This window comes from Neovison vison, chromosome 1 (assembly GCF_020171115.1).
Source record: "Neovison vison isolate M4711 chromosome 1, ASM_NN_V1, whole genome shotgun sequence".
Taxonomy (NCBI): Eukaryota; Metazoa; Chordata; class Mammalia; order Carnivora; family Mustelidae; genus Neogale; species Neogale vison.
Genome location: NC_058091.1, coordinates 640,120 through 655,470, shown reverse-complemented (window position 1 = coordinate 655,470; position 15,351 = coordinate 640,120). Strand labels below are relative to the sequence as shown.

General features: G+C 57.8%; 1 protein-coding gene across 1 annotated transcript in view; it reads right to left on the bottom strand.

The window, feature by feature from the left end:
* The window catches only part of WDR27 (WD repeat domain 27), a 101,300-nt gene that overhangs the window by 67,341 nt on the left and 18,608 nt on the right, over positions 1-15,351 (bottom strand). The window contains 10 exon segments of the mRNA XM_044242223.1: positions 3,196-3,285; positions 4,453-4,550; positions 6,375-6,449; positions 7,193-7,271; positions 9,691-9,776; positions 10,189-10,310; positions 10,524-10,591; positions 11,518-11,621; positions 12,690-12,810; positions 13,661-13,778. Coding sequence (XP_044098158.1) covers positions 3,196-3,285; positions 4,453-4,550; positions 6,375-6,449; positions 7,193-7,271; positions 9,691-9,776; positions 10,189-10,310; positions 10,524-10,591; positions 11,518-11,621; positions 12,690-12,810; positions 13,661-13,778 — 961 coding nt within the window.

The following is a 15,351-nucleotide window of genomic DNA, read 5'->3' as shown; positions in this document are numbered from 1 at the left end:
AGAGCACAGTCCCACCGGAAGTCCAGCAGAGCACAGGGCCAGGGCATTTCCAAGCTCTGGTGGCACCAGGGACACCGAAGCCCAAGGACATGAATTCTACTCCATTTAAAGGCTGAGTAAAAAGCATATGTTTAAAAAGCGCATTAACATAAGCTGCCTGGGGAGCCTGGGGAGCTCAGTGGATTAAGCCTCCGCCTTCAGCTCAGGTCATGATCCCAGGGTCCTGGGATCGAGCCCCACGTCGGGCTCTCTGCTCAGCGGGGCACCTGCTTCCCCCCGCACTGCCTGCCTCTCTGCCTACTTGTGATCTCTCTCTCTCTCTCTGTGTCAAATAAATAAATAAAATATTAAAAAAAAAAAAAAGAAGAAGAAGAACATAAGCTGCAGAAACGCACAGAACGTAGCATCACAAGATGTGCCAACATCTGCGGGCTTCCCAGTAACGCGTCTTCAAGGAGCGTCATTCCCTTAATGCTGGCGGAGGTCAGCGGAGTTGCTGAGCACGGCCACAGACGGTCGGATTATTGTAGGGCTGTCAGGGTCTGGGCCCCAGGCCGCGGTGGAGCTCAGCTCTGGGACGGTCGCCCACAGGCCGCCTGCCAGAGACAGGGTCAAGGATCGCGCCCCACAATGGCCTCAGCAGCAGACGGGGGACGTGCAGGCGTGAGATGAGAAGGAACCCCCACCACGGGCTCAAGAACTCCGTGGCTACTCGCTTCTCACTCCCTATCGAGACCCCGGGAGAGAAGCTCCGCCATGCCAGCCGCGGTCTGTCCTTTGAGCCGCTATGACCCCTTGACCTCTGCTGCCACCAGCACTGGCCCTGACCTGGCAGACAGCGAAAGCATGCCTCCTGATGTGACCCCTCCTCAAGTCCAACCAACAGGATGTCAGATCCCTAAGTGTCCGGGGACGGGCCCAGCCATTGGAGCAGTAGCCTCTCCTTCGGTTCCAGGGCATGTGCATTGCTGGGGGCTGGGCACCCAACGCGGTCCGTCAACTACCCCATCACACAAGAGTCAATGGGACAGCCTGCCCTTGCATGTGGGTTCCCTGTCCCCATGGGCCTCAGCTCCATGCTGCCCAGCAGTCCACGCGGTCCTGAGGGTGCGGAAGGGAGCACACGGATGCGCCCCTGGGGAGCCGGACCCACAACCCCTTCGCCAGCGCCCGCCAGCCATGCTCCTTCCCACTGGGCATCTGCCTTCGCTCACGTAGGCCGACTCTGCATCCCACCTCCCTCAGAGGCCGTGTGAACAGGTCACTAGCCAGGAGGCAATCTCCACAGGGTCCCGAGGCTGCTGCCACCTGCTGCTCGGAGAAGCAGAGGTACCCGCGGAAAGGCAGACACGGGCCGTTGGGGACATGAAACCGTGGGCTTTCTGCAGCAAAGAGGGGCCGAGAGGACAGGCTGGGGCGCGACTGCCCTGACCACAGCACAGCTGGGGGTTCTGGACAGCGCTGTGCCACACGGGGCACACGGGACAGGCCCAGCCACCCCAGCACCGCAGCGCAGCTGCCTTCCTCTGCAGCCCCCGTGTCTGGCCGGAAACTGGCCCGCCTCCGGCTGCAGCAGCCTACGAGTGACCGTGCACGGAAGCCAGCGCCCCGCGAGGACAGTTGCGGCTGGAGACCCGAGGATCAGACCAAGCTGCACCAGCTCGGGAGAGCCAGCCCGCGAGAGCCGTGAAGGCCCGACACCTGAGTGCCCTGCGGACCCCAGCCCACAGCGGCCGAGTCCCCGACACAGCTCTGCTGCCCTCTGGCGTCGGTTCTGGGCTATACACAGAAGGACGCAGGCCCTGTGGCGCCCACAGCTGCCTGGGCCAGGGCCACCACGCAGTCACCGTGCCAGGAATGGCACGTGGGAGGTTTCGCCGAGGGTCATTGTGTCTGAGAGCCCACAAGCTCTCAGCCTTTCCTCAACGCCGCAGAGCGCAGCGCGGACCGGCACCGCCTCACCGGGCAGTGGCGAGGCCGACGACCCGCACGTCAGAGGGACACGTGCAGCAAAGTCACCACCATTCAGCCGCGTGTAATTCTTGCCAATGAAGTGGTCATCCACGGCAGAGCGGGGACACCCCCCTCCTTCCGTCCCTCCCTGCTCACTCGTGTTCCAGGCCTGGGCACCCACACGAGGTCCATGGAGTTGCCAAGGACAACAGACGTGCTCTCGTCGCCAAACTGTGAGGGGCACCCTGCCGGGGCATAAGCCGGGCGGGCAGGGACAGGGCTGACCGCGAATGACAACACCGGGGGAGCCCGCAGGGGCTGCTCCCCGCTCCGCCCCGCACACAAGCAGCTCTGACCTCAAGGCCTAGAGAAGGGACCCCGGTTCGAGCGGCCCGGCGAGCCCAGAAGGGACCTGGGCTGGGCTCGTCCTTCGTCCCCTCAGCTCGGCTGCCCCCAGCCACACCGGCGGCCTCCCGCCTCGGACGGCAGGTGCCCCTGCTGCGTGCACACTGGGGTGAAAAAGCTCAGGAACAGAAGGAACCGGAATGAGACACATCCGAGTCCTCTCCTTGCCTGGGGCCGGGGCCTTGCCTGAGACGTGGGGCCCCGTGCCTCGGAGAAGGAATGCAGGATGGCAACAGCAGCCGGAGAACTTAACACAGAAAGCAACACGTTCTCACTCAAGTTCACCCTTTTTTAAAGAATTGGTTTTTATGGGCACCTGGGTGGATCAGTGGGTTGAAGCCTCTGCCTTCAGCTCAGGTCATGATCCCAGAGTCCTGGGATCGAACCCCACATCGGGCTCTCTGCTCAGCGGGGAGCCTGCTTCCTCCTCTCTCTCTCTCTGCCTCTCTGCCTGCTTGTGATCTCTCTCTCTCTGCCTGCCTCTCTGTCTACTTGTGATCTATCTCTCTGTCAAATAAATAAATAAAATCTTTAAAAAAAAATGCCTATGTACAGATGCTCCTAATTTTCCAAATGTGCTTCAGTCATGTCGGGAAGATCAGACTTTGCCCCCACAGAACTTTGGAGAAGCTGTGTTCCCTGACCGTGGGGCACCGCGACGGTCCTGCAGCCTGGCCCCCGGTTCCACCCCCTCTGCCGGCTCAGCAGGGCCCGTCTCGCTGAACCTCCACACGAGCCCTCCTTCTAGGCCAGTCTGATCTGGGAGAGGAGAGCAACCCGGACCCGGACAGGAGACTCCCCGTAATTCACAGTAACTAGAAGTAACACACACCATACCTGAGAAAACAGCAGGCGTCCCGCCGAGATCGGCGCGGAGGACCAGTGACAAGTGGTTGGCTAAGCCGCAGGCGAGCCACCGTCCATCTCCTGCTTAAACACAGTAAAGGTCATCCCTGTAAAGTCAGAGCTCCCAGGAGTCACGCGTGCAGCAGGTAAATACAGAATCTGTAGCTAACCCGATCTGTTTTGTCAGGTAGTAAGAGATCCTACAACAGCACATGCTCAGTGGTCAACCATCCTCTGCAGGGCCACCAGGTGGCCTCGCCCAGGACGTCCTTTAGAGATCCGGAAGGGAGGAGCCGCAGGGCTAGTCAGAGTCAGCACGGGGTTCTGAACCCAGAGAACCCTGACCCCAAGGCACCTGCCTCCCATCAACAGTAAAGACACCCAGTACTCAGCCACGCAGGAATATCCAACCCTACCCCTAACACGGGGCAGAACTAAGCCAGAGGCCCCCACGATTCTGCAGCCTTACTGCTAACCCTACCACACAATCACAGGAGCAGAGATAAGACCTCTTATCTCACACCACGAAGCTACTGCACTGACCACACCACGCATCTTACCTCCCCACATCCCTCAGACATGCTTGGGCGACACTCACAGAAAAATGCAGGGAACTCAGCATGGTTGGAAGGCGTGAAAACTATAGGACTGCCCTCAAAATGCTGAGGGGTGGCCTTCCAGCCACCTGGACTGAGGGCAAACACATCTTCTCACCTCGAGGTGAGTCTAGAAAGCAGAAACAGCGCGTGCTTCTGAAGACAGAGCTCAGATCACAGGGCCACCCTGAAAGGACCTGCTCCCCACTCCCTCTCCCGAGGAAGACCAGAGACGACTCCGGCAGAGGCACACGCCGGGCCCTGCAGGAAAGGCTCCCTCCGAGGAGGGATGGCGATCACAGAGGACATCAAGGTTCACCCGCCCTGAGCGGTCTCCCCCAACCTTCGCGAACCAGCCCCTCACCCCCTTTGTGGCTCCCTCCAGCACTACAGAGGGAGGGTCACACACAGGGCACAAACCCAGGCGAGCCCCTAATTCCAAACACAGGAGCTCCCACGGTGTGGTGGCAGCCGGCGCAAAGGCCCTAACACCAGGCCACTCAAGGGCAACGTGACCTTTGACTTTCATCCAGACTCCAACAATGCCAGAGAACTTCATGCCACCAGGATTTCTAAAGCTCTATTTATGTCGGAACAGTGGCAGTTCAGAGATCCCTGAAAATACAGCGTAGGCATCCCGGGTGCGGCGTACCTGAGTACTGGACGCAGGTGGCGGCGGCGGGCGGCCCGTGCGCGAGGACAAGCTGCTTGTGGACTCTGGTTGGCAGAGAAAGCCGCAAAGGGTACTCCCTACTTGAAGAAACAGCAGGACCATGAAGATCAAGAGAGTTCCAAGTGAGGTAAGAAACAAAACGAGGGGTTGGAAATGCTGGCTTCTCCCGTTTACCCGTGCAGCCTCATTCTCTCCCACTGAATGCCCAGAAACACGTGCGAATCCACGAAACAGCTCCGCAAAGTGCACTTCCGTCCCAGGAAGCCAAAACGCTTGCATTCTAAGGGCAAACCGTCAAGGGTTTCTCATGGGCGACTGTGCAAGGACTCGGCGAGACAGACATACTGCCCTTCTTGGTTTCCTACTCTGCGCGTCACACAGTGATTGCTCACGTCCTCTGCACACGGCCTGCATCTGCCGTGAAAATAACCACATTCCCAGTCTGTGGAAGAGACCACGGATGGCTTGGGGAAAAGGACCGACGGCTAGGACACGCGCTGGGGTGGCCCTGGTGGGGTGAGTCCCACAGGACTGGGGAGCGGGCAGCACAGCCCACTGAAGACACGTGGAACTTAAGGCAAAGTCTCCTCAGGGTTCATTTTCAGCAAGTAGTTCGGCAGCCTCTGGGCAGCAGCAAGGCCACGGGCACGGGGGCCGGCCAGGGCGCTGGAGGCCAGGCTCCTGCCTGACACCCCCGTGCCCCCCACCAGCCCCTCTCCTCAGCCCAGAGCCCCCCGTCACACAGTGTTCTACGCGCTTCGGGAGCCTGGAAAGGCGCCAGGCGCTCGGCAGAGGTTGTTGTCAAAGCTGGAAGCTACTGGTGACAAGTCACATTTTGTCACACCTTCGGAGGCCGCGCGAGCTGGAAAGCCTGGCCGGGCGAGCCCGCCCCACAGCCCGGCAGCGCCACCCCTCTGGAGTGAAATTCGGTAGGTGATCAGAGCAGCCATTCCCAGAGGAACACCGGCCTGTGCCCAGGACGTTGTCTGGGGTCCTCCCCTCACTGAAACCCCTCAGCGGAATGCTGGTTCCCGGGCCAGAAACACGTCAAATGCTGGTTCCCGGGCCAGAAACGTGTCAAAGGCCACTGGTTCCGCCTGGAGAGCTGGGCTCTCGTAGGAAAATGTCACCAAGAAGAGCAGAGTTGAGCATAGCTTTTGGTGCTGTGTTCTGTCCCCAACCCCCGGTCTGGGTATCACAGGGTCTGAGGGCACCTGCTGGGGTCACATCCTTGCCATCGACGCTGAGACAGGAGCAGCACAGTAGGGCAGGAAGAGCCTCGGGGCACAGGAAACATCCCAGAACGGGGTGAAACCAGCATTCTGCCAGTGACCGCCCAAGCACAGATGTGCCGGGGCCGAGAGCAAGTGACATTTCAGCCAGCACCACCACCCGGAATCTGTCCAGATGCAACACCTCCATGTGTGCGACGGGGAGCATCCTGGGGTCTCCCCACACCTCCCTGTGCAGGCGCACGGGGCCCGGGGACCAGCAGGGCTGGCTGAGGTCCCGCAGGTGCAGCGCCCGCTGGACAGGAAGCAAGTCCAGGCCCCTGCACTCATCTCGGGCCGACAGCCCTGTGAGTGCACACGGTCTTCCGCCCAGCTACTACCTAACAAACTTACCCAAGAGCGTCATTCACTGACCCCAATGCTTTCTAAAACAGAATTTTAACCAAAATTAAAATTCCTAAGTTGTTAAGGTGGTGAAGAGAGCCGCCTGTCCGAAAAAGGGTTAATAAGGAAGAACCGAATGTGACCACAAGGCCATGTACAGCCAAGTCGTAACGCATCCCCAAACACGTCCTAGGCCGTACAACTGCTGGAAACAAGTCTCCTGAAGTACTCAAAAGGCCTCCCCAAATTACATCACATTTACTTTGGGAAAACGAGCTGTACCACCTGTGAATGTGGCTCCGTGGTAAAGAGCGGCCACCGCTGCCCCTGGTGTTGGTCTTTGGCAAGAACATAGTTGTGCTGTGGAAAGAAACCATGTTACTCTCAAAGATTACAGTTCAAGCTTCCTTCTTAAGAGACCTGTATTTTGCAGCAAAATGTACATACATATTTAAATGTATTTATGCTTTCTGCGTCCCACACTGAACATTCAATTACTTTAACCCTAACAACTATCCTTCCCTGAGACACCTGCGGAAGCATCCTGGACACACAGTCTCCTTCCGGAGAACGAAGCTACAGACTCACATCAGAAACTGAGCTGCATTTGTGGACACTATTTGCGAACCTACTCAGAAACAGAAGTGACATTACTGGGAAGTCACGCTGAATCCCCCCTTTAATGAAATCGGATTATCGCATATTGGTGGTAGCTGAACAGTCGCCCGGTACTGGCCTGTTACTCAGATGAAGAAACAAGACCTTGGGCCCCAGGGTGCCGAGCCTCAGGGTGGCACGGGGCACAGCCACAGCCCCCCACACCTGCATCCAAGCTGCCCGGAGCAGGCGGCAAGCAGCACACTCTGCACAGGCCGTGCCCAGAGTCATCAGGATGGGGGGCGCAGGAGAGGGTGGCCTGGCCCTAGGCCAGCACTGCAGGCTCTGCATCTGCCGCAGGAGCCGCAGGTCCCCTGGGGCTGAGGAGGGGCTGGGGCACAGATGAGGGAGGACGCCAGCCGCAGGAGGATGGGAGAAGAGGGCTCAGGCGTCCAGAACCCTGCGTCCACGTCCCAGCACGAGCAGCCTCTGAGACATTTACTCACCGTGGCGTGGACGCGTACCCAGACGACCTCACTTTGCTGTGGAAAACCAGGGGCTGGTCCTTAACGGCGCTCTGCACCGCTGTAAGACAAGCGTCAAAGGTAGCAGCCATTGAACGTGACAAGAACCAAGTGCCTTGAGAACAGAAAGCCACACAAGTGGAGCGAGGCTGTGCCCTAAAAACCTCAGAACTTTCATACTTGATGCCAAACCCACCACCACCACCAAAGAAGGTTACATCAAGGGCCTTAAAAGTAAGAAAACAAGAACGGGTTTTTCTGGTTCCTCGGACGGTACTGAACGTATGTTCACGGTCACATGTTCCGAACACGCCTGACGGACACGTCTGCTCGCGCTGTAACCACACGGCCCACATCCTCGCCCGGCCTGCGTGAAGTTCTGTCCACGGGACCATCAAGACCACCCGTCGGGAGCCGTTCGCTCCAGAAACTGTGGCAACGCCGTCTTCCCTACCGACAAGAACGGCCACGATCATAAGCGAGCTCAGAGTCCTCATTTATGCTCTTGTTTACCAGAAGACGGAATAAGAAAGAAAAGCCACTAAAACACAATGGCGATAAAACCTATAACCCTATTTAGTCTCCCACAACACTGCAGACCCATAAAAACTCTGACACTGTGTGAACTCACCACAAATATTTATAAATCTCAAAAATTCTCAGAGGAGATAAAATTCTGCCAGAATTCCTTATTTTTACATACGTTTAATACTTGGTATCCAAAAGGAGCTTTCTGTACAAGAGTAGAAAAATAACTTTAGAAAAATGGATAATTGAATAACATTTGAATTATTTTTAAAATAGTTCTCTTTAAATAATAAAAAAAAAAAAAAGAAACAGATTTCGTTCTGTTTCTGGCACTGTTTCAAACCTGACAACCTGGACCGCGTTCCCTTCAGAAGCCGAGTGAAGCCGAGGAGCAAACCATTAACAGGACAGGTATGGGATGAGGAGGTGGGGACACGTTCCGGCTCACACAAGGCAGAGCCCTGCCCTCCGGGGCGAGAGGCCGGCCCCTCAGGGGACACCTGGAGATGAAACTACACCCTAGAGGGGCCCCAGAAAACCTCTCCACATCAGTGTTGAGGGAAGGAAAAGTGTCCACGGAAAGTAAAGCCTCCAGGAAAGTATTTTCAGGATCAGATAATACGCTTACGGAGGCATTAGTATACTTGATCAGGAGAAGGTCTTGAAATTCCTAGAAGAAAGCTCATGAATATGTCAATGATACTATTTGAATAAATGCCCAAAGCATTAGAGTGAAACACTACTTCCACTTGGAGTAACACAAGGACACAGGAATGGATAATTCCTTGAGGAAGCTGCTACTTAAATAAGGACCGGCAGCAACTTCCTGCTGAGCAGTGCTCGGCTTGGCTTCCAGACCCAGCGGGAGGGAGCGGGGAGCAGAGAGAGCAGGAAGGGTCAGAAGGGGGTGGGGCAGATCCCATCCCCAGGGGACCTGGCAGGCAGGGACCTGTGAGGGTGGCCTTCGGGGGCTCTGCACGGTCTTTCTCAGGACGACAGTCAAGGATGTCAGAAGGTTTCCCAGAGAAGGGAGGCGACAGCTGACACAGGGGCCCACTTGGGCAGGACAGGATCCCCATGAGCGGAGAGCCTGGAGGTCCGAGCAGTGGGGCCCAGCCCGCCCAGCCCTGCCTAGTACTTTGGCCTCCAGGAGCTGAGTCCCTCACCAGAGACGGAGATAAAAGCAGACCGACCGAGCTACTGCTTAGAGCTACTATTCGACTGGCTTTTAATTAGGTCAATAGGGGCTTTTTAACAAGACTGATTAGGATGCTGGGTTGGTCACTGAAGGAAAAAAACAATCATTATCAATGATTATTATAACGGAAATAAATGAGATGTAATGAAGTCTACCATTTTAAAACAGAAGTTAATCTTAAAATCATTTCTTTGTAAAAAGCAACAAATGCATTTGTTTTATGCTTGTAATAAAACAATGAGAAAATTTTTTGAGAGAATGGGAAATAATTTATATGGGCTGGCTAACACAAGACACCAGAGGATTAGCCCTGGTTTCCACGTAACAGCATCAGGACGAGGTAAGCAAACGTGCACGTGTCTTAGAAACGCCGTCCACAGGTCCAACAGCATGGTGTCTGTGCTGGGCTTGAAAATTCCTCAGCACAGACGAGCAAGGAAAGATCGCTCCCGCGACAAATGAGCGGCCACAGGTACTACGGCTCTTCTGGCCACAAGAGCCATCAGCGTTTCTAAATGTTTCTGAAGCCCTAAGACTTCTACCCAATTCGGGAAAAGAAACATCGAGCACGTTCTCTCCCACAAACGGCAGGTAACGCCCATGTGAGAGGCAGAGAAATGAAGGAACACCAGAAGGGAGGAAACCCGGAACTTTCTTGCTGCCCAACATGAATTCACAAAGCAAGAGAAAGGTGCGGACGCGCGCGGACCCGGAGAGCACCCCGAGCTTGGTGCGGAGCGCCCAAGTACACTACCCGAACTGGACGGCGCCTGTGGAGCCGGCCGCGCCCTCTCCTCCGCGGATCTGAAGCGCAGCGGAGACGTGGACAGAACGTGGGCACTAAGGGAGAAACAGAAACAGCACCGGGAGAGCAAACTCGCACACGCGCTCGCAGCAAGGACACCTGCATTTCAGGACAGTCACAAGCAGCTCGTAACGCCCGTACGTATGGGCGTGCAAGGTTTGCAACCCGTCAAGCTCGTCCTTACCCTTCTAAGAAATACACTGTAGTATTTTTAATAAAAGTGCTATTTCCTAATTTCCACTCCATCCTGGGTTACAGCAAGATCAATGAGGCATCGTTTGGTCTTGCACAAGACAGAAGTAAAGCCACGAGCAATCACCTGTTCCACACAGGGTTAGCACACCTGGAGTTCACTAGGCTTTACTTTTCTCTCTTAAGACCAAAAGGGACGGGAACTCTAGGAGCCGCTGCAGCGGCACACGTACAGCCTGCGCAGGAAGACCGTACCGAGGCAGCACGGACAGACCCCTTCCCGCGGCGTGCCTCCGCTGCGACGTCACCAGAGCGGCCACGTGGATTTCCAGCAAGGCGATCTTGTGGCCAAACAAGGACGTGAGTAAGCAGACGGCCTGCACGGGACAGTCAACACGGAGCACACGTTCGCGACGCCCATCGTGAGCACAGCCCCGATGACCTCAGCAGTCACCGTCGCCGCGAGTGGCCCCGTGTGCGTCCCAACCTGCCGCCTACGAGACGGTGACCCGCCAGCCAGCCCCACGGTCCTCTGTGGGTCCGAGTGAGCCTACAGCTAAGCCCGGAGACATGCATCAGGCAGGACTCACCTTGTCACCCCCCGCTCCGCTCTCCACTGCGCAGGACCCGGCAACCCGAACGCTGAGGCTCCTGAAGTCTTCGTTCCCGGCAAAGAGAAACAGAGCAGCAACGCTGGCGGTAAGCGGGGGACCGGCCCCTCGCTGACACAGCCGTGCTCACAGGCCCGTGCTGGGGCTGCTGGGGCACGAGGAGCAAGGCCCTTACGAGCCCTGACCCCCGCCGGCCCCGAGCAGCCACAGTCATGGGGACACAGGCGCCCACAGAGAGACCACAGACGCTGCGCACACTGTAGCCACGGGGAGCCGGGAAGAACACGGTTCCCAGAGCAGGTTCAGGTGAAGCTTCCAGGATGAGCGGAGGAGAGAAAGGAGCTCAGGCCAGCAGAGGTTTGGAGAGTTCTAGCAAAGTCCCGAAGGTGAGGAAAGGCACAGTGACTTCCCACCAGGAGGGGGATGGGCTGGCCCAAACTAAGAACTCAGACTCTGTCCCCAAAGCACGAGGGCCTTAATAGAGAAGGGAGGGAGCTTGCATCCAGAGGCGACCTTGGCTGCGGGCACACAGGGAGGGCAGAGGGACGACTCCGCGCATGGTGGTCACAGAACCTGAGGGCCGGAACCAGGGCTGGACAGGAGGGCGCCCAGCTCAGTTCAGACAAGTTGAGTCCGACTAGCTTGTGAGTCACCTGGTCATGGTGCTACGTCTCCAGGGGAAACACTGATGGTGTGGACTTCGGAATCCTGGGCAGGAGCTGGGACAGACCCGGGAGTGCTGAGGAAAACAAGTGTCCCTGGCGGCCCTGCACACACCTGGAGGACGGGAGGACTGGGGACCAAGGGCAGGGAGAGCCACCAAGAGCTGGGAGCAGACTCGAAGCGTGTCCTTGGGACCCTATGCACAGAGGCTGCCCGTGGCCTGCTGCGCGTTCTGACGGCCGAGCGTCCTACACCGAGAGGGTCACTCTCCCAGATGCCAGAGAAAAAGAGGAACTGAACTCGATCTTACCCTTGTAATGTAAGGCGGCTTCCAGTTCAAAGCTTGCCAAGTTAAAAAGGAACAGGCCCACGGAGCTCCCGATCCATAAGCACACGGCATTCTCAGAAGACTGACTAATTTCAAGGAAAGAGAAAACGCCCAGCTCATCCCCCTCCTCAGGCTCCCATCCCCCAACCCTACGGCTGCTGCAGGCGGCGGCTCTTGGCGCTCGGCTGGTATCTCAGGTTCCAGGGACACCTGCCGTCCGGTGCAGACAAGTACTAAAGAGCCACAGTGGATCCCAACTCGATCACGATCTGCACGGTTTTCCCTTCCCTGAGGCCACGGGACTCTCTGCCCAGGGGGCGTCCCTGCGAGAGGCCCAGCGCCGCACGGCGGGTCCTGCCACGCGAGGCAGCAGCAAACGGACGGAAGCCGCAGAGCCCCAGGGCGGGCAAACAGACCTGCCTCCAATTCTACTTTTCAATGGAGAAGCCTCCTCTGGCTGGGCCAGACCTGGGACCCGGACCCACGGCTGGCGCCCTCTCTGCCACCGGCCTCTCAGTGCCCTGGGGCCTCTGACCACCCTGACATCCTGTGCGTTCTCGGGACTTCAGGCTCCCACAGCCGTCCCCGGGTCGGCCAAGCCAGTCCCTGTGCATCTGGGGCAGGAAGCCCGGCCGACCCTCAGGGAGCCTCGGCACAGGCCATCTCAGATGCCCGTGCCCTGCGTCGGGGGCAGACCCAGCAGGGCGCCTGTGCACGGGCCTGGCCCGCAGCACGGTCGGCTCCCCACCCTGTTAAGCCCCACCTTGTCCGGGAAGACAGAGGCTCGTCCCTCCTTGTCCCTAGAGCTGTCGGGACTCCGGAGGGACAGCCGTGACAGTACATTCTGAAACGTCTGCGGCAGGGCACATAGGGGAGGTTCAAAATGACGTATAACTACGTCCCCTTTACCTCGTTACGATCAAGATCTGCCTAGACTTTGCTGAGCAAAATTACCAATTTCATTTATTAAACAAACTTAAAAACAACTGCTCAGTTTACCGGCTTTAAGACTTAGAATATGCAATCCTAAAAATACTTAATATTATTACTTCAAAAGACAAAAATACTTTGGCTTTATTTTAATCATTCCTAAAAAGTGAACCTCACACTTCTGAGGCTTTCCTTGGGGCACGAGGGCAGCTCGCCACACTCACCCCCCACACTCGGCAGGAAGGATGACGGACAGATCGCATGACGCCAGACCCAGGACCGGGAGGCTTGCTTCGACCTCCTGTCCCTCCTCCAAGCCGTCTGTGCAGGGAGGCGGACTGTCTTCTAGGAACAGAACTGATCAGCTGAGTTACGGGACTAAAGGGCCCACCGAGTCGCAGGCAGCCAGCCGGCAGCACGGGACGCTGGAGGAAATGCGTGTGGGTCAGAGGCACTCGGATCAGTTCTCGATCAAGGAAAACAGCCACACGTGCACATGACTCATACTGAGCTGATCATCGCCGAGCACACCCCGTATAGAGGCCTGTCCGGAAGAAAGGGGGGTTCCAGGCACAACGGAGGTTAACTCTGTTCCTAAAGCAGGATCACGTTCACCTAAAATAAACGGCACTTACACAAGAAACAATGAAAGCCAAGACTGAAAGCAATAGGAAGAAAACAGATATAGTGGATAAAGGTAATCTCTGACCTTCTTTCAAAAGAAACTGCCTAAAGACACACACACACACAGAGCTACACCGAAAGGAAGTTCGGTGATGAGAAGCTTGAGGCCAGCAGGGAAAGACGCCTTCGCTGGAAGGTGAGGCAGGACAGCGCGGCCACGGGAAGGAAGACCCCTAGCGCCTCCCCAACCCTCCTGTGCCGGTGACGCTGCGCAGGCATCGGACAAATGGGGAAGGAGGAAGGCCTGGCCACATGGAAACCACTGTGAGCAGAGGGAGGGGACTCCTGCAGAGACGGGGGCTGGCCCAGGACAACCACCAGAAGGTGAGAAGAGGCTGCCTGGGTCGGGGAGCGGGGGTGGGGGGAACGCGTGCTCTCCTCATCAGCGGACCTCACCCCTGCACACAGGATGAGCTGCGCTGTCCCTGGTGCTGGGGCATGTCTGAGGTCAGACGCTAGACTTCGCCCACTAAGAGCTGTCCCTGCACGGTGCTCCCTCCAAGCCGCCTACCTGGCCGGCTGCACAGCCTGGACTCAGTCCTCCGGGAGAAACTCTCTGTCGTCTTCTTCAGGTCAGCTCGTGCCACACAACGGTAATGATGTCCTTCGACCAAACTGAAGATCCAAAGCTGGAAAAGCCAACAAGGCACAGACCGCAGGTCTGCCACCCCAGGGCACCGGTGAACACGCGGACCAGGCCCCGGAGAAGGGTGTGTGCGCAGCCCGAGAGCCTGCCGGACCCTCCTCTGCCAGTCGGACCCCTCCCTGCCCCTTCCGAGCCCCGCCCGTCCGTTCCGCAGACGTCGAGTTTATCAACCACAGCCCAAGAGGGCGTGCACTCTGATCCCCACTGGTCAGGCCAGTCTCTCGGAACCCAGCACCAGGAACACAGCCACAAGTCCGGTGGGCATGTCACTGGCAAAAGCGCACAGTAATAGCAGTCACCTTTGTCAAAAGGAAAAGTAAAACTTCTTAGTTTCCAAAAATACATCTGTGATATTGTGATTTACAACAAGAAATACACGTTTCTGGACTTCCTGTTTCCAGCACAGGCCTCTTAAAACCCTAAGAACTTCCCCAGCATTGAGTGACAAAGGTGTTTTTTGGTGAGAAGACCCTAAGGGTGGGGGCACGTTGCCAGGAGAATGAATCCCGAGATTAGAGGCTGGCACCCTTCAGCCCCACCCTGGGGAGGGGTGGGGGCTGGAGAATGGGTTCCGTCACCAGTGGCCACCGGTTTCACTGGTCAGGCCTGCGTACTGAGGCCTCCAGGGAATCCCAGCTTCCAGGTCGTTGAGCACGTCCGTGCACAGTCCGCGCCGGAGGGTGACCCTCCCCAACCTCCCCCTGTGCTGTGTGCCTCCGTCTGGGGCTCATCTCCGTCCTCTGCCGCCTCCTTTACCAGACTGGTCAGCAGCGGGAGGCCGGGTGCTCCGTAGGTGAGGTGTTCCTCTTGGTTTCGGCGCAGGTTGGGGTCTCAGGGTCCCGGGACCGAACCCTGGTCGCGCTCCCTGCTCTGCTGGGTGGGGAGTCACCGAGGTTCTCTCTCTCACTGCCTCTGCCCTCCCGCCGCGCTCCCCAATCCACACCCGAGTGTTCGTGCACTGGGCTGCTGCGCCGGCAAGAGGCGTCCCCTGAGGTCCGCAGGTCGCTCCGGCAGGTCCGTGGAACTGAGCAGGGGCCGCAGGCCCGTCCCGAAGTGGCCAGGTCACGCGGAGCCCGAGGCCGCACCGCCGTGGGCGGCGTGTGAAGGGGCCCATCTCCCGGGGCTCCAGGCAGACGGCGTCACAACTGGCTGACATTGCGGGACACCCGGCCGGCGTGTGGGGTGCGGCCCGTGCGCACGGACACCCCGCGTGCGGTGACCCGAACTGCCGGAGGCCAGGTGCTCCGCCCATGGGAGGAGCGAGAGCTGCCTTATTTGCCAACAGGGCATCTTGCCCAAATTACTCAGCAGCAACTTTTTAAGAAGAGAACAGGACCCACGCTTTGTGAATACACCCGAATTTCTCCCCTAAAAAAAGTAAGTTCTGAAAAAAATCAAGTGTCTTTTTCAAACTACTGCACAGCTGGCTCCTGTGCCGGCCGTGGTGGGCGCGTGTAAGCGTGAGCCCCGCCGCGACCCTGGGCCCACGGGCCTCCCAGCAGGAGCACCGGGGAGCGAGCACAGACCTCTCGGCGGCGCTCACGCGGTCACCACGG